This window comes from Scyliorhinus canicula, chromosome 1 (genome assembly GCF_902713615.1).
Source record: "Scyliorhinus canicula chromosome 1, sScyCan1.1, whole genome shotgun sequence".
In the NCBI taxonomy this organism is placed as follows: Eukaryota; Metazoa; Chordata; class Chondrichthyes; order Carcharhiniformes; family Scyliorhinidae; genus Scyliorhinus; species Scyliorhinus canicula.
Genome location: NC_052146.1, coordinates 37,983,644 through 38,002,739, shown reverse-complemented (window position 1 = coordinate 38,002,739; position 19,096 = coordinate 37,983,644). Strand labels below are relative to the sequence as shown.

General features: G+C 48.0%; 1 protein-coding gene across 2 annotated transcripts in view; it reads left to right on the top strand.

The window, feature by feature from the left end:
* Window positions 1–19,096, top strand: part of LOC119956860 (cytosolic arginine sensor for mTORC1 subunit 2-like) — a 95,867-nt gene that overhangs the window by 40,414 nt on the left and 36,357 nt on the right. For both annotated transcript variants that reach the window (XM_038784423.1, XM_038784497.1), the window contains exon 3: window positions 16,840–17,033. In XM_038784423.1, the coding sequence (XP_038640351.1) occupies window positions 16,840–17,033 (194 nt within the window). The remainder of the gene's footprint in view (window positions 1–16,839; window positions 17,034–19,096) is intronic.

Below are 19,096 nucleotides of genomic sequence, written 5' to 3'. Positions count from 1 at the left end.
GGTGAATGGGGGGATTGTTTGGGGTGTGGGTGAATGGGGGGACTGTTTGTTGGGGTGTGGGTGAATGGGGGGACTGTTTGGGGTGTGGGTGAATGGGGGGACTGTTTGGGGTGTGGGTGAATGGGGGGACTGTTTGTTGGGGTGTGGGTGAATGGGGGGGACTGTTTGTTGGGGTGTGGGTGAATGGGGGGGACTGTTTGTTGGGGTGTGGGTGAATGGGGGGGGACTGTTGGGGTGTGGGTGAATGGGGGGGACTGTTTGTTGGGGTGTGGGTGAATGGGGGGATTGTTTGGGTGTGGGTGAATGGAGGGACTGTTTGTTGGGGTGTGGGTGAATGGGGGGATTGTTGGGGTGTGGGTGAATGGGGGGGACTGTTTGTTGGGGTGTGGGTGAATGGGGGGATTGTTTGTTGGGGTGTGGGTGAATGGGGGGACTGTTTGTTGGGGTGTGGGTGAATGGGGGGACTGTTTGTTGGGGTGTGGGTGAATGGGGGGACTGTTTGGGGTGTGGGTGAATGGGGGGATTGTTTGTTGGGGTGGGTGAATGGGGGGACTGTTTGTTGGGGTGTGGGTGAATGGGGGGACTGTTTGTTGGGGTGTGGGTGAATGGGGGGACTGTTTGTTGGGGTGTGGGTGAATGGGGGGATTGTTTGTTGGGGTGTGGGTGAATGGGGGGACTGTTTGTTGGGGTGTGGGTGAATGGGGGGATTGTTTGTTGGGGTGTGGGTGAATGGGGGGACTGTTTGTTGGGGTGTGGGTGAATGGGGGGACTGTTTGTTGGGGTGTGGGTGAATGGGGGGGGCTGTTTGTTGGGGTGTGGGTGAATGGGGGGACTGTTTGTTGGGGTGTCGGTGAATGGGGGACTGTTTGGGGTGTCGGTGAATGGGGGGATTGTTTAACTGCAGTAGAAAGATCTTCTTCGGAGCTTATTTGAATGTGAATGTTTCCTTGTTTGTTTAATACTTGACTGCCTTTTGTGGTCTCTTTCACATTGGCTAGTAAATTGGCAGCTTTACTGTTAGGGACTTTTGCCACCCTGGAACTGAGCTGTAACTTGTTAAACTCCTTTCACTTGTGATACTGGCGTGAGGAAACCTTCATCCTCTTGGGATGAGCGGCATTTGAATCTGGTGCTGGATACGAGAAGATATATTCTACCCCCAGCAACACCCACTCACTTCCTTGGTGTTCTATTTAATTTTTTGTAGCCAACTCTCCGTATAATTCCACCCCCCAACCCTCCTTTCCAACCCTCCTACAATTATTTATACTTAATTCTGTATTTACGGTTCAAATGTTAAATATTTGTAACATCCATTTCAAGACAAAATTTTGCAGTTAATCAAATTGTTGCATGAACCAATCCCTCCACTACAGATGAACAGTGGCAGCCGTGTGTACCATCTGCAAGATGCACTGCAGTAACTCGCCAAGGTTCCTTCGGCAGCACCTTCCAAATCCATGGCCACTACCATCCAGAAGGCCAAGAGCAGCAGATACCTGGGAACTCCAACACCTGGAGGTTCCGCTCCAAGTCACTCAACACCCTGCCTTAGAAATATATCGCCGTTCCATCACTGTTGTTGAGTCAAAGTTCTGGAATTCCCTCCCTAACAGCACATTGGGTGTACCTACACCTCGGGACTGCAGGCGGTTCAAGAAGACAGCTCACCACCACCTTCTGATGGGCAATAAATGCTGGCCTACTCAGTGATGCCCGCATCCTGTAAATGAATTTTAACAAACTCTGCTGGGGAGGGAGTCCAGATTTTTGATCCTGTGGTAGTGAAGGAACGGTGATGTTTCCAAGCCTGGATGGTGTGTGGCTTGGAGGGGAACATGGGTGGTGTTCCCATGTGTCTGCTGCCCTTGCCCTTCTCGGTGGTAGAGGTCGCAGGTTTGGAAGGTCCTATCAAAGGAAGTTTGGTGAGTTGCTGCAGCAGACCTTGTACAGGGTATAATGATAGGTGCAATTTTAAGGGGCAGCCATGCTGGAAAACATGTCTGCTCCTTTGTGTTGGAGTGACCTGTACTCTGTGAATAAAGACTCCAGACTTGATCACTTTGACAGATTTTAGTGAACACACAAGTAACACATGCAAACAATACAACAACAAGTTAATACAGCTACATGTTACCTGGAGATGGGGGACGATGGCTAGGAGTATCACCAGTTGAGGTGGTTCCTAAATGCTGAGTTTACCTAACCCAGGTTTTAATTACATCTTCTGGATAGGCACCTCCTTGTTTCTGTTGATTTGTCTGTAACAGTTCCTCAATGACTCGGCAGGTGCCACATGACTACTTTTGGCACAGACCAATGGGATCTAAGGGCCCCAACTCTTAACTGTTCCTTTCGAGGTTTGTGTTCCTTACGTTGTTCAGCTGAGCTCGCTCGTTTTCTCAGTAATTTTATATTCTCTCTAGGCCACAATTGTTGCATTATTATAATCTTGTTGCATTATTATAATCTTGCTCTAACTTAAATTGGATCTCTCTCTCTCTCTTTCTCTCGCTCGTTTGTGTTCGTTCTAAATTCAGTTTACATTGCGCTGTGCGTGAAGTCACTTCATTTGCCCAAACCTTTGTATGGGTAAGTTTCTGTTCGCTAGATGCCTGAACAGCATGGCTGTGTGGAGAGGGAAAGCCACTGTATATCTCCTTAACCCGTCACATTGAAGAATTGCTCATGGGGTGGTCTGAACAAGTGTCAGAATAGTGAATTCAATGTTAAATTGGGTACGAAAAGCAAAATGAAAGGAGGGAAAGAAAGATTGAGACTCCATACTTGTAAAAACAATTTTCAAAGCCAGGTTTCTTTTAGTGCTGGGTAGTTTGGCAGTAACAAATACTTTACATCTAAAAGGGTACTTATCCTGGAATGGACAAACCTTAACTTAGTGATAACATTCCAACTCAGGGCGGCAGTGTGGCGCAGTGGTTAGCACTGCTGCCTCATGGCGCTGAGGACCCAGGTTCAATCCCGGCCCCGGTTCATTGTCCATGTGGAGTTTGCACATTCTCCCAATGTTTGCGTGGGTCTCGCCCCCAGAACCCCCTCCACCCAAAGATGTACAGGGTAGGTGGATTGGCCACCCTTAATTGGAAAAAAAATAATTGGGTACTCTAAATTAAAAAATAAAATAAAATTCCAAGACAAACATTATCTAAGACAGCAACATCTTGCTACTCCAAAATAATCTGGGAGTCAAGTAAACGGTTTTGGGCATCTTCTGGAAGGACACCATCTGCTGGATTTCTACACTTTATTGTACATATCTTGCTTGATTTGCAGCTGGAAAATGATGAGGCTCACTATTGCTTTCACAGTATAATCTGGCTCATGTTTAACCATAGATTGTCATATCTGCTTCTACTTCCGTTTGCTTATTCTTTATCATCCATTTCTAACTGGTTTGCTGCAGTCAAGAACGTCTCTCCTTTCTACACTGTCATGAAAAAACACTGAATGCCTAGCTGAATTCAGAAAATGGATTCCCTATGCTAACAATCTGGTCAGACTTGCCCCAGGCCATTTAACCTGTCCCAATACATTATACTTCCCTCTCCCAATACATTATACTTCCCTCTCTCTCTCATAGCCGCAGTTGGACTGGATTTTCATTTGGCTCCAGAGGTGGACAGACCCACAATTTCCTATTGTCAGTCAGCGTGCTGGTCTCCCACCATTGTCTTGTTTCCAGTCAGTTTCGATCCAGGCAGAATTTGGAGGTGGTGGTGAAGGTGGGCGGGGTGGCGGTTGATTGCTACCAACCTGTAAATGGTGGCTCAGCTAATTGGACCAAAAAAAGGGCTCATCAAGGCCACTTGAGGGGCAGCACGGTGGTGCAGTGCTTAGCACTGTTGCCTCACGGTGCTGAGGTCCCAGGTTCGATCCCGGCTCTGGGTCACTGTCCGTGTGGAGTTTGCACATTCTCCCCGTGTCTGCGTGGGTTTCGCACCCACAACCCACAGATGTGCAGGGTAGGTGGATTGGCCACGCTAAATTGCCCCTTAATTGGACAAAATGAATTGGGTATTCGAAATTAAAAAAAAAATGAAGATCAAGGCCACTGTGCACATCAAATTCAATTTTTTAGTCAACATGTAAGCCTTCCCTTCTGAGGTCAGAACATGGCGAAGGATGGAGGCATCCTTCCAGTGGCAGATCAAGGGCCATCCTGTGGGAATGTCCAAGCCACCGCCTACACGTGCCGTGGCGGACAGATCACCGTTGCGGCTGCTGGCTGAACAGCGTAGAGGTTTCCCCTCCATGACATTGGCCGGCAGCTGTGGTCTCTTCAATGTTAAACATTTGTTGGGCATCTTTATTCACCCACCTCTCATGGCAGTGTTGCTGATTTGTGTTGGAGGGGCTCCTATTGTCCTTCAGATGTGGGAGTCCACCTACCATTGTTAATTGGACTTAATTGACCATCTCTTTGAATCTGGGTCCTGGTGCTGCCCAATGTGGGTTCCTGACCTCCTTTTACTCCCACTGGCGGGATCGAGACCCACAAATGAAAACGGAGGATAGAGAGGCTGGTAACTGCCTGAAATTGGGTCATGTTGTTGTTACTGATGTTCACGTCGGTGCAGGAGTTGAGCATGCTTAGAATGTTGATTTCTAATGCAGCAAATGCCTGACGTCAGGCTGCCATATTTGACAAAAGCATTAATTTGGCAGGAACATCCCTCCTTGTGGCTGGCACTGCCATGTTGACGAGGCAGACGCTTTACAACAGGCTACTGTTCAGTCCATTTGAGCAAGAAAAGGGGATGGGCAGAGAACCCATCTTCTTGTGGGGTGGATGGGTATTGCAGCAATGGTTTTGTTTTAAATTGCAAGCTCACTAATACTCTTTTTTTAAATTTGTTTGGAGAACATGTGGAAGTGCAGCCATATGCAGAAAAAATATATTGTGTAGCCGTTGTATCTCACTGGACTTTGAGATTTAAAAAAAAAAGTATTTTTGTTGTGAAGTTTTTCATTTTAGCAAATAAAGCAACAAAACTCCAGGAACGATACAGCTTCACCAAAAAGAGTCTCGGTATAGAAATATAGCAACTTTAGAAACCAGGAGGAGGCCATTTGGTCCTTCAAGCGAGCCTGCTGCGCCATTCATTATGATCGTGGTTGATCATCCAACTCAATAGCCTAATCCCACTTTTCCCCCCCATATCCTTTGATCCCTATCACCCTAAGTGCTATATCTAACTGCTTTTTGAAAAGATGCAATGTTTTGGCCTCAACTACTTCCTGTGGTAACAAATTCCACAGGCTCACCACTCTCTGGGTGAAGACATTTCTCCTAATCTCTGTCCTGAATGGTCTACCTTGTATCTTCAGACTGTGACCCCTGGATCTGGACACATCCACCATCGGGGACATCGTTCCTACATCTTCCCCGTCTAGTCCTGTCAAGAGTTTTTTTCGTTTCTGAGATTCCCCCCCCCCATTCATCTGAACTCCAGCAAATACAATCCTTTATTAAAATAAATTTAGAGTACCCAATTAATTTATTCCAATTAAGGAGCAATTTTGCATGGCCAATCCACCTACCCTACACATCTTTGGGTTGTGGGGGCAAAACCCACGCAAACATGGGGAACAGCTGGTGGGGATATTGCAGATGTTTTCAACCTTTTTCTTTACAACAATCTGAGGGCTCTATCTGCTTCAAAAAGTCTACAATCGTCCCTGTACCAAAGATAAGCCAAGCAGCGTGCCTTAATGACTATCATTCAGTGGCTCTGATGTCCGTCATTATGAAGTGCTTCAAAAGGTTATTCATGGCATGAATCAACTCCAGCCTTGCGGATTGCCTTGATCCACTACAGTTCACCTACCGCTACAACAGATCCATGGCAGATGCCATCTCCATGGCCTTGCACTCAACACTGGAACACCTAGATAACAAAGACACCTATGTCGGACTCCTATTTATCGACTACAGCTCAGCCTTCAACACCATGATTCCTATGAAACTCTTCTCCAAACTCCGTGGCCTGGATCTCGGCTCCTCCCTCTGCGACTGGATCCTGAACTCCCTAATCCACAGGCCACAATCAGTAAGGATAGGCAACAACGCCACTTCCACCATCATCCTCCACACAGGTGCCCCAGAAGGTTGTGTCCTCAGCCTCCTACTATACTCCTTATATACCTCTGAAGGTATGGCCAAATTCCCCACCAACTTCATTTTCAAATTTTTAAAATAATTTTTATTGAAAAATTTTGAATTTATACAACAATAACGCACCATAGTAAAATACCAAAAATAACAATAATAAACATTCGCCCCACCCCCATGCACAACACAGCATTTTAACAACAACGCAAATTAACACAATATAAAGTTACAGAATAGACACTACAATAAGGAACCCCCCCCCCGGGTTGCTGCTGCCATTGACCAAGATACCTATCTTTGAGCCAGGAAGTCCAGAAAAGGCTGCCATCGTTTATAGAACCCTTGTATTGATCCTCTCAGGGCAAATTTGACCCTTTCCAGTTTTATAAATCCCGCCATGTCACTGATCCAGGTCTCCACATTGGGGGCCTTGCATCCTTCCACTGCAGCAGAATCCTTCGACGGGCTACTAGGGACGCAAAGGCCAGGACACCGGCCTCTTTTGCCTCCTGCACTCCTGGCTCTACCGCAACTCCAAAAATCGCGAGTCCCCACCCTGGTTTGACCCTGGATCCAACCACCCTCGACACCGTCCCCGCCGCCCCCTTCCAGAATTCTTCCAGTGCTGGGCATGCCCAGAACATATGGGCGTGGTTCGCTGGACTCCCCGAACATCTGGTGCACCTGTCCTCACCCCCGAAGAACCTACTCATCCTAGTCCCGGACATGTGGGCCCGGTGCAGCACCTTAAATTGGATGAGACTAAGCCTCGCACATGAGGAGGAAGAGTTGACTCTCTCCAAGGCATCCGCCCAAGTTCCGTCCTCTATCTGCTCCCCGAGTTACTCCTCCCATTTAGCCTTCAGCTCCTCCACTGACAACTCCTCCACCTCCTGCATTACCTTATAGATGTCAGACACCTTCCCCTCTCCGACCCACACCCCCGAAAGCACTCTGTCCATCGTCCCCTGCGAGGGCAGCAAAGGGAATCCCTCTACCTGTCGCCTAGCAAACGCCTTCACCTCCAAGTATCTGAACATGTTCCCTTGGGGAAGGCCAAATTTATCTTCCAGTTCCCCCCAGGCCCGCAAACCTCCCGCCAATAAACAGGTCCCTCAATTTGCTGATGCCCGCCCTTTGCCACCCCCTAAATCCCCCATCCTTGTTCCCCGGGATGAACCGATGGTTGCCACCCAGTGGAGCCTCCATCGAGCCCCCTGTTCCCCCCTATGCCGCCTCCACTGTCTCCAGATTCTTAGGGTCGCCGCCACCACCGGGCTCATGGTAAACCTCTTAGGGGAGAGCGGCAACGGCGCCGTTACCATGGCACCCAGGCTCGTACCTCTACATGACGCCATCTCCATTCTTTTCCACGCCTACCCTCCCCCCTCCATCACCCATTTACGCACCATTGACACATTGGCCGCCCAATAGTACCCCAGAAGGTTGGGCAGCGCCAGCCCGCCTCTATCCCTCCCTCGCTCCAGGAACACCCTCTTCACTCTCGGAGTCCCATGCGCCCACACAAAGCTCAGAATACTGCTAGTCACTCTCCTAAAGAAGGCCCTGGGGATAAAGATGGGCAGGCACTGAAAAAGGAACAAGAACCTCGGAAGCACCGTCATTTTGACGGACTGTACCCTCCCCGCCAACGATAATGGCAGCATGTCCCACCTCTTGAACTCCTCCTCCATCTGATCTACAAGTCTGGTGAAATTATGCTTGTGAAGAGTCCCCCAGTCCCTGGCCACCTGCACCCCCAGGCGCCTAAGCGGGAGCCTACCAATTCCTTCCTCCTGATCTCCAGGGTGCACCACAAACACCTCACTCTTGCCTAAATTTAATTTATAACCTGAAAAGGTCCCAGACTCAGCTAGCAACTCCATCACCCCCAGCATCCCTCCCACCGGGTCCGCCACATACAGCAAACAACAAGGGGACAGGGGGCAACCCTGCCTGGTCCCTCGGTAAAGCCGGAAGTACTCCGACCTCCCTCTATTCGTGGCCACGCACGCCATCGGGGCCTCATATAGCAGCCTTACCCATCTAATGAACCCTTCACCAAATCCAAACCTCCCCAACACCTCCCATAAGTACCCCCACTCCACTCTATTGAAGGCCTTCTCTGCATCCAGCGCCACCACTATCTCTGCCTCCCCCTCAATCGCCGGCATCATGATGACATTCAACAATCTCCGCACATTCATGTTCAGCTGCCTTCCCTTCACAAAACCTGTCTGGTCCTCGTGCACAACCCCTGGCACACAGTCCTCTATCCTGGTGGCCAGGATTTTTGCCAGCACCTTCGCATCCACGTTGAGGAGAGATATGGGCCTGTATGAACCACACTGCTGGGGGTCCTTGTCCCTCTTTAAAATTAACGAGATCAGCGTCCGCGACATCATCGGGGGCAAAGTCCCCCCTTCCCACGCTTCATTGAGTGTCCGCACCAGCAAGGGGCCCACTAGGTCCACAAACTTTTTATAAAATTCCACCGGGAACCCATCCGGCCCCGGTGCCTTCCCTGACTGCATCTGCCCGATCCCCTTAACTAGCTCCTCCAGCTCATTCGGCGCACCCAACCCCTCCACCTTCTCCTCCACCTTCTCCTCCTGCACCTTCGGGAAAGAAAGCCCGTCAAGGAACCTCTCCATTCCCCTCCTCTCCCCCGTTGGCTCCGACCGGTACAGTTCCCCGTAAAAGTCCTTGAAGACCTCATTCACCTCTACCCCCTTCCGCACCACATTCCCACTCTTGTGTCTCACTCCAGCAATCTCCTTAGCCGCATCCCGCTTACGGAGCTGATGAGCCAGCATCCTACTCGCCTTTTCACCATGTTCGTACACTGCCCCTTGTGCCTTCCTCCACTGTGCCTCCGCCTTTCTAGTGGCCAGCAAATCAAATTTAGCCTGCAGGCTGTGCCTCTCCCCCAACAGTCCCTCCTCTGGTGCCTCTGCATACCTCCTGTCCACCTCCAGCATCTTTCCCACCAGTCTATCCCTCTCACTCCTCTTGCTCCTCTCCCTGTGTGCCCGGATGGATATCAGCTCCCCACGAATCACTGCCTTCAGGGCTTCCCAGACCATCCCCACCTGAACCTCCCCCGTATCATTCACCTCGAGGTACCCCTCAATACTTGCCCGGACCCTCCTACACACCACCTCCTCCGCCAACAACCCCACATCCAACCGCCACAACGGGCGCTGGTCCCGCACCTCCTCCATCTCCAACTCTATCCAATGCGGAGCGTGGTCGGAGATTGCAATGGCCGAATACTCGGCCTCCTCCACTCTCGGAATCAGTCAACTACTCACCACGAAGAAATCTATCCGAGAGTAGACCCTATGTACGTGGGAGAAGAAAGAGTACTCGCGTGCCCTCTGCCTCACAAACCTCCATGGATCCACCCCAACCATCTGGTCCATAAACCCTCTCAGTACCTTGGCCGCCATCGGCCTCCTACCCGTCCTAGAGCTGGACCGATCCAGTGAAGGATCCAACACCGTATTAAAGTCTCTCTCTTCTCTCTCTCTCTCCCCCCCCCCCCCCCGATCAGACCTCCTGCCTCCAGATCCGGGACCCGTTCCAACATACGCCTCATAAAGCCCGCATCGTCCCAATTTGGGGCATACACACTAGCCAGTACCACCTTCTCTCCTTGTAGCCTGCCCCTAACCATAACATACCTACCCCCCTCATCCGCCACCACCTCCGATGCCTCAAATAACACATTTTTCCCCACCAGAATCGCCACTTCCCGGTTCTTCACATCCAACCCAGAGTGGAAAACCTGCCCCACCCATCCCTTCCTCAGGCGGACCTGGTCCGTCACCTTCAGGTGGGTCTCCTGAAGCATTGCCACATCTGCCTTTAGCCCCTTCAGATGAGCCAGTACCCTCGACCGCTTCACTGGCCTATTCAACCCTCTCCATTCCAGGTGACCAACCGGATCAGAGGGCGTCCCGCCCCCCCCTCCCATGTCGACTAGCCGTAGCCCGTCGACTGCCCGCCCCAGGCCAGCACCCCCTGCCCGACCCAGTTCCCACGTCGACAACACCTCACCTCTGTCCCCCCAGCCCCCACCAGCTCCTTCCTGACCCTACCAGCAGCAACCCGGTATTCCCCTTCCCCCCCCCCCCCCCCCCCCCAAGGCTAGGAACCCTCCTATCCGCGAACCATCCTCCATTGCTTCATTTTCAAATTTGACACCACCATAGTGGGTCGGATCTCAAACAATGATGAGACACAGTACAGGAAAGAGATGGAGAATCTGGTGAACTGGTGCAATGACCATAATCTCTCCCTCGATGTCAACAAAACTAAGAAGATTGTCATTGACTTCAGGAAGCGTAGTGTAGAACATGCCCCCTGTCTACATCAATGGGAACAAAGTAGAAAGGGTCGAGAGCTTCAAAGTTTTAGGTGTCCAGATCACCAACAACCTGGCCTGGTTCCTCCGTGCTGTCACTATAGTTAAGAAAGCCCACCAAGGGCTCTACTTTCTCAGAAGACTACGGAAAATTGGCATGTCAGCCAAGACTCACCAACTTTTACAGATGCACCATAGAAAGCTTTCTCTCTGGTTGTATCACAGCTTGGTATGGATCCTGCTCTGCCCAAGACTGCAGGAATCTACTAAAGGTCATGAATGTAGTCCAATCCATCACACAAACCAGCTTCCCATCCATTGACTGTCTATAATTCCCGCTGCCTTGGAAAGGCAGCCAGCATAATTAAGGACCCCACGCACCCCGGACATGTTCTCTTCCACCTTCTTCCGTCAGGGAAACGATACAAATGTTTGAGGTCACGTACAAACTGACTCGAGAACAGCTTATTCCCTGCTGCCATCAGACTTTTGAATGGACCTACCTCATATTAAGTTGATTTTTTCTCTACACCCAAGCTATGACTGTAACATTACGTTCTGCAGTCTCTCCTTCCTTCCTGTTGTCTGTATAGCATGCAAGAAACAATACTCATCACGGTGCCAATAAGAATGGGGCAGCACGGTAGCATTGTGGATAGCACAATTGCTTCACAGCTCCAGGGTCCCAGGTTCGATTCCGGCTTGGGTCACTGTCTGTGCGGAGTCTGCACATCCTCCCCGTGTCTGCGTGGGTTTCCTCCGGGTGCTCCGGTTTCCTCCCACAGTCCAAAGACGTGCAGGTTAGGTGGATTGGCCATGATAAATTGCCCTTAGTGTCCAAAATTGCCCGTGGTGTTGGGTGGGGTTACTGGGTTATGGGGATAGGGTGGAGGTGTGGACCTTGGGTAGGGTGCTCTTTCCAAGAGCTGGTGCAGACTCGATGGGCCGAATGGCCTCCTTCTGTACTGTAAATTCTATAATAAAAAAATAAATCAAATCAAAAATCAATGTGCAGTCTCCACAGGAACAGTGACCCAGAGCCGGGATCGAACCTGGTACCTCGGTGCCGTGAGGCAGCAGTGCGCCACCGTGCTACCCTAGCGAATACAATCCTAACTGATTCAATCTCTCCTCGTACGTCAGTCCTGCCATCCCAGGGGTCAGTTTGGTAAACCTTCACTGCACACCCTCTAGAGCAAGAACATCCTTCCTTGGATCAGGAGACCAAAACTGCACACAGTATTCCAGATGTAGCCTCACCAAGGCCCTGTATAACTGCAGGAAAACATCCCTGTTCCTGTACTCCAATCCACTCTCCATGAAGGCCAACATACAATTTTCTTTATCTGCATGCTTACCTCCAGTGACTGGTGTATCAGGACACCCAAGTCTTGTTGCAATTCCCCTCTCCTAATTTGTGGCCATTCAGATAATAGTCTGCCTTCCTGTTTTTGCAACCAAAGTGGATAACCTCTCATTTATCCAAATTATACTGCATCTGCCATTCAGTTGCCCACTTGCTCAACTTGTCCAAATTGTACTGAACAAGAAAATTACAGCACAGGAACAGGCCCTTCGGCCCTCCCAGCCTGCGCCAATCCAGATCCTTTATCTAAAAATGTTGTCTATTTTCCAAGGATCTACTTCCCTCTGTTCCCCGCCCGTTCATATATCTGTCTAGATGCATCTTAAATGATGCTATCGTGCCCGCCTCTACCACCTCCGCTGGCAAAGCGTTCCAGGCACCCACCACTCTCTGCGTAAAAAAACTTTCCACGCACATCTCCCTTAAACTTTCTCCCCCTCACCTTGAAATCGTGACCCCTTGTAATTGACACCCCCACTCTTGGAAAAAGCTTGTTGCTATCCACCCTGTCCATACCTCTCATAATTTTGTAGACCTCAATCAGGTCTCCCATCAACCTCCGTCTTTCCCACGAAAACAATCCTAATCTACTCGACCTTTCTTCATAACTAGCACCCTCCATACCAGGCAACATCTTGGTGAACCTCCTCTGCACCCTCTCTAAAGCATCCACATCCTTCTGGTAATGTGGCGACCAGAACTGCACGCAGTATTCCAAATGTGGCCGAACCAAAGTCCTATACAACTTTAACATGACCTGCTGACTCTTGAACTCAATACCCTGTCCAATGAAGGCAAGCATGCTGTATGCCTTCTTGACCACTCTATTGACCTGCGTTGCCACCTTCAGGGTACAATGGACCTGAACTCCCAGATCTCTCTTCCATTGACCGTATAGTCCGCTCTTGAATTAGATCTTCCAAAATGCATCACCTTGCATTTGCCTGGATTGAACTCTATCTGCCATTTCTCTGCCCAACTTTCCAATCTATCTATATTTTGCTGTATTCTCTGACAGTCCTCCTTGCTATCTGCAACTCCACCAATTTTAGTATCATCTGCAAACTTGCTCATCAGACCACCTATACCTTCATCCAGATCATTTATGTATATCACAAACAACAGTGGTCCAAACACGGATCACTGTGGAACACCACTAGTCACCTTTCTCTATTTTGAGACACTCCCTTCCACCACTACTCTCTGTCTCCTGTTGCCCAGCCAGTTCTTTATCCATCTAGCTAGTACACCCTGAACCTCATACGACTTCACTTTTTCCATCAACCTGCCAAGGGAAACATTATCAAACGCCTTACTGAAGTCCATGTATATGACATCTACAGCCCCTCCCTCATCAATTAACTTTGTCACTTCCTCAAAGAATTCTATTAGGTTTGTAAGACATGACCTTCCCTGAACAAAACCATGCTGCCTATCACTGATAAGTCTATTTTCTTCCAAATGTGAATAGATCCTATCCCTCCGTATCTTCTCCAACAGTTTGCCTACCACTGACGTCAAGCTCGCAGGTCTATAATTCCCTGCTACCCTTCTTAAACAAAGGGACAACATTCGCAATTCTCCAGTCCTCCGGGACCTCGCCCGTGCTCAAGGATGTTGCAAAGATATCTGTCAAAGCCCCAGATGCTTTGTCCCTCGCTTCCCTCAGTAACCTGGGATAGATCCCATCGGACCTGGGGACTTGTCCATCTTAATGCCTTTTAGAATACCCAAAACTTCCCCCTTCCATATGCCGACTTGACCTAGAGTATTTAAACAACCATCCCTAGCCGCAACATCCGTCTTGTCCCTCTCCTTGGTGAATACCGATGCGAAGTACTCATTAAGAATCTCACGCATTTCCTCTGACTCCATGCATAAATTCCCTCTTTTGTCTTTGAGTGGGTCAATCCTTCCTCTAGTTACCCTCTTGCTCCTTATATACGAATAAAAAGCTTTGGGATTTTCCTTAACCCTGTTAGCCAAAGATATTTCATGACCTCTTTTAGCCCTCTTTATTGCGCGTTTGAGATTTGTCCTACTTTCCCAATTTTCCTCCAAAGCTTCATTCGTTTTAAGTCGCCTTGATCTTATGTATGCTTCCTTTTTCATCTTAGCTTGTCTCACAATCCCACCCGTCATCTATGGTTCCCTAATCTTGCCATTTCTATCCCTCATTTTCACAGGGACATGTCTGTCCTGCACTCTAATCAACCTTTCCTTAAAAGACTCCCACATTTCAAATGTGGACTTACCCTTAAACAGCTGCTCCCAATCCACATTCCCTAGCTCCTGCCGAATTTTGTTATACTTGGCCTTTCCCCAATTTAGCACTCTTCCTTTAGGACCACTCTCGTCTTTGTCCATGAGTATTCTAAAAATTACAGAATTGTGATCGCTGAAACTTGAACCACCTGGCTGGGATCATTCCCCAATACCAGGTCCAGTATGGCCCCTTCCCGAGTTGGACTATTTACATACTGCTCTAAAAAAACTCTCCTGGATGCTCCGTCCAAATTCTGCTCCATCTACGTCTCCAACACTATATGATTCCCATTCAATGTTGGGGAAGTTAAAATCTCCCATCACGACCACCCTATTGCTCCTACATTTTTCTATAATCTGTCTCCATATTTGTACCTCTACTTCACGCTCGCTTTTGGGAGGCCTGTAGTAAAGTCCCAACAATGTTACTGCACCCTTTCTATTTCTTAGCTCTACCCATATTGCCTCAGTGCTCAAATCCTCCATCGTGCCCTCTTTAATCACAGCTGTGATATCATCTCTGACCAGTAATGCAACTCCTCCACCCATTTTACCTCCCTCTCTATCCCTCCTGCAGCATCTATACCCTGGGATATTTAGTTGCCAGTCTTGCCCTTCCCTCAACCAGGTCTCAGTAATACAAATAACATCATATTCCCAGGTACTAATCCAAGTCCTAAGTTCATCTGCCTTACCTGCTGCACTTCTCACCTTAAAACAAATGCACCTCAGACCACCTTTCCCTTTGCGTTCATCATCTCTTCCCCTTCATCACATTGAGTTTATTATCTTGTACCTTACTGGCTTTAGTTGCTGCCTCTTTACTCAGAACTCTGATCTAATTTTTATTACTGACCCAGTCATTCTGTGCACCACTAGATGGCAATATATGCCATATGCCAATGAATTATTAAGAGGCAATTTATTAAAACTGGCTTTGTAAAAGTTGCTGCTGGTTATGTTTGTGAACCACTTTTGATGTTTGAAGCAAATAATACACCAAAACACCAATCTTCATGCATTGACTATTTGAACATGATGTCATGGGATGTGTGTGCCTTGCGCCCCCCTCAGCTATCCTCTCGATGATCCAGACAATAAGACTTTGATTTCTTTTGACATATTATTTAATCTTGTTTTTTTTCCCCCCCTCTCCCTTCTCCCCACCAACCAGCCGAACATTCTGGCATCCATCTTTTTGAAACAATTTTAAAATTGCATTTCTCAATTGCTTTTTTTTTTTAACTCCTCCACCATCTCAATCATTTTGTCCAATTCACACAGTGGTTCTTGAGATGTGGGTGTCTATTATTTATTGTCAACAAATTAAAACATTTTATGGATTTAGTTTCACAACCTTGCAGCGTGGGATTTGGACTTGCAGCGTCTGTTTCTCTAGTGTTTCTCTAGCACTTCATCGACTAGAGAACATAGCTGTACAGACTTAATACAAAAGCTTCCAGGGCACTACAGAGACATGAGAAAAGTGGATACTCTATTCAAGAAAAAAAAGTGGGGTGGGGTTAACCAATAGTTTGACTAAAGGTGTACGTTTTAATGAGGATGTTGGAGTGGTTTATAAAGGAAATTCCTGAGCATGGGACCTCTGTAGCCAAAGGCATGCTGACTGGAGGGAGAAGAACACCAAAATGAGCTGTGGCTTAGATGGTTAAAGTGCCTGTCTAGTAAACCGGAGATCTTGAGTTCAAATCTCAGCAGTGCCTTCTAGTCTTTAGGCCAAAGCGAGTAGCCTGTTATAAAATGCTCCCAATTTAATGGTGAATGCAGAACACGTTGGCAAAAGTGCTGTGCCACCAACCTTGCAGTTTGTTTTCCCTTGTTTAGGGGCTGGTTTAGCACACTGGGCTAAATTGGCTGGCTTTTAAAGCAGACCAAGGCAGGCCAGCAGCACGGTTCAATTCCCATAGAACAGGCGCCGGAATGTGGCAACTAGGGGCTTTTCGCAGTAACTTAATTGAAGCCTACTCGTGACAATAAGCGATTTTCATTTCATTTCATTCATGAGGGGGCATAAGATCAGAGAAAAGGTTTGCAAGGTAAGATTTCGTTTAGAAGAAGGGGGGAGTGTTCAAAGACATAGATTTAAACACACTTCCTATGTGCCTCTGTGTTACATATTCAGTATTAAGATAACTTGCGTGTGTACTTTGCTGTGCCCAGTTTATCAACCTTTGGCATTACAATTCCAAATTTGTGATTTTATTTTCATATAATATAAACATGGCATATTTGTAAAGCTTCTAGGGAGACGGACACCTTTTTTTTCTTTTACTTTTTAAAAAAACAACATGGGATATGGGCGGCGTTGTTCCTTCACAAGATGGACTTCAGAAAGTCAGTTGCCTTTTTCTGTGCAGACAGACACATGCAGGTTTGAACATCTCTCTGGAAAGTTACTTGAAATGCCGATAGTCTTCCCGGATGCTGATTGGCTTTTCCTCAATATTTCACTAGACGAGATTTAAAAGGCCTTCTATTGGGACTTATCTTGCAAATTTTGCCTGTGGTTCTTTTCTTTTCCTACCTTGGGTTGGTATCAAATCTTTGGAAAGAAAAGTGTTTATGGTTGGAACGACCAATTTTTCCTCCATATTACATTCTGAGTGCGAGGTCGAGCTGGTCCGTTGTTAGAAGCCTAAATATCTTTTCTTTTCCCCCCCCCCCCACACTCTCTCTTGGTTTCAGAATTGCCTCAAACAGACTATCTACAAGTGGCAGAAGCAACATGGCTGGCACTGAATGTCGTGTCCAATGGTCATTCTTCAACCTGTTCTCAGACAATTGGAGTGACAAAGATAGCAAAATCGGTGATTGCTCCCCTAGCCCAACATAATGTATCAGTATTCATGTTGTCGACCTACCAGACTGACTTCATACTGGTGAGTACACTATCTATTTCTCTCTCGGTTGTTTTTTTGTAGCGGGGTTGATAGCGTAGAGGTAAGGCCCAGGCTAATAGAACAGATCAAATCTCACCATTAATAAAATCTGCAGCTGAGAAATTAGTCTCGGTAATAGTGACCATGCATCTATGTCGTTTATCTGGTAGACAGGAGTCCATTTGGGGAAGAAGATCTGCCATCCTTACCTGGTCTGACCTACATGTGACTCCAGACTCTCAAATGCCCTCCTGAAATGGATTGGGAAGCCCAACTGCTACAAAGACTGCAAAATGTAATTAAACCAGACCGATCACCTGGCACTGACCTGGGCATTGGAAATGATGACGGCAAACTCAGTTCCGTCAACCCTGCAGCATCCTCCCTAACATCTGGCAGTGTGCCAATATTGGGAGGTCTGCCCCACAGACGAGGTTGCATAACAGCCTGAGATAGTCATACTCTTACTAATCCCCATCCCTGGGTATGTCCTGTCCCACCGGCACAGTAGTATTACAGTCGGGTGGGAGTTGCCCAGGGAGTCTCAACATTGATTCCAAAGGCTCAAGTCTCATGGCATCAGGTCAAACATGGGCAAGGAAAGCGCCTTCCACATACCATCTATGGCATCCCCCACCTCAGCTGATGAACTGGTACTCCCATGTTGAATGCCAATTGGAGGATACACCGAGCGTGGAAAGGACACAGAACGTACTCTGGTTGGACCCCAAAGTCTTATTACCAAAAGTGTCTCGGTAGCACCACTACTGACCGATCTGGTTAAACTGTAATCGCTTCTAGATTGGATCTACAGCAGGGGTGGTGAGGGAACCAAGAACCTACCTATTTGACCTAGTCCTCACAAATCTATCTGCCATAGATCATATCAGGATTGGTAGAAGTGATCACTGCACAGTCCTTGTTGTTAGGAAAACAAAGGTAGTTTTAAGAGATTATATTTGTATTGGTAAACATTAGAAACATGGGAGGGTTTTAAATAACACAATATTTCTGTGTCTGGAAGGGTAAAACCTATAGTTCGATATCTTTTATGTTTAGGGGTTGGCTAAGTTAAGAGAGGCTACAGCCTGAAGAATTAATAAAATGCATACGCATGTGGGTGTTACTCGGCAACTGAGGCGGAGTTTATGTTTTAGCTGAAAGTCTGGGCAGTTGGAGACTGGACACTGAGGCGTGAGCCTCTCTCTGCGAAGCTGGAGAAGTCCGGACAAGGGAGTTGCAAAAGAGGCATGATTCTTAACCTAAGGAACAGAGCGCCACGGTGGCGGAGTGATTAGCACTGCTGTCTCATGGCGCCGAGGGTCCGGGTTTGATCCCAGGCCACTGTCTGTGTGGAGTTTGCACATTCTCCCCGTGTTTGCGTGGGTCTCAACCCCATAACCTAAAGATGTGCAGGATGGGTGGATTGGCCACGCTAAATTGCCCCTTAATTGGGGGGGGGGGGGGGGGGGGGAGATAATTGGGTACTCTTATTTTTTTTAAAAGGTTTCCCAAGGAACACAATACAATCCAGATTATCAGGCAATTGGGACACAAAGATCATTTTGGATACCTGAAGTTAAGAGAACAGAGACCAAGGTATTGTTCAGAAGAATTCAAGGAAGAGTAAACAAAATATTCTGTGTGAGAGACAGTTGCAGTAACTAGATTTGAAGTTGGACAACAGACTTCAAAGATAAGAACAAAGAACAATACAGCACAGGAACCGGCCCTTTGGTCTTCCAACTGTGCTGATCATGTGTCCTATATAGACCAAACCCCTGCATCCTTCTGTACCCCATCTGTTCATGTGCCTATCCAGATAAGTCTTAAAGGTCACTAACATATCTGCCTCAACCACCTCACTTGGCAGTGCAACCAGGTCACCACCACCCTCTGTGGGAGAAAAAGAAACAAAAAAAAAACCCACACATCTCCGCTGAACCTATCCACCCCCCCCCCCCCCCCCCCCCCCCCCCCTCACCTTGAACTTGTGTCCCCTTGTAATTTTCAATTCTGCACTGGGGAAAAGCCTCCCAACTGTTCACCCTATCTATACCCCT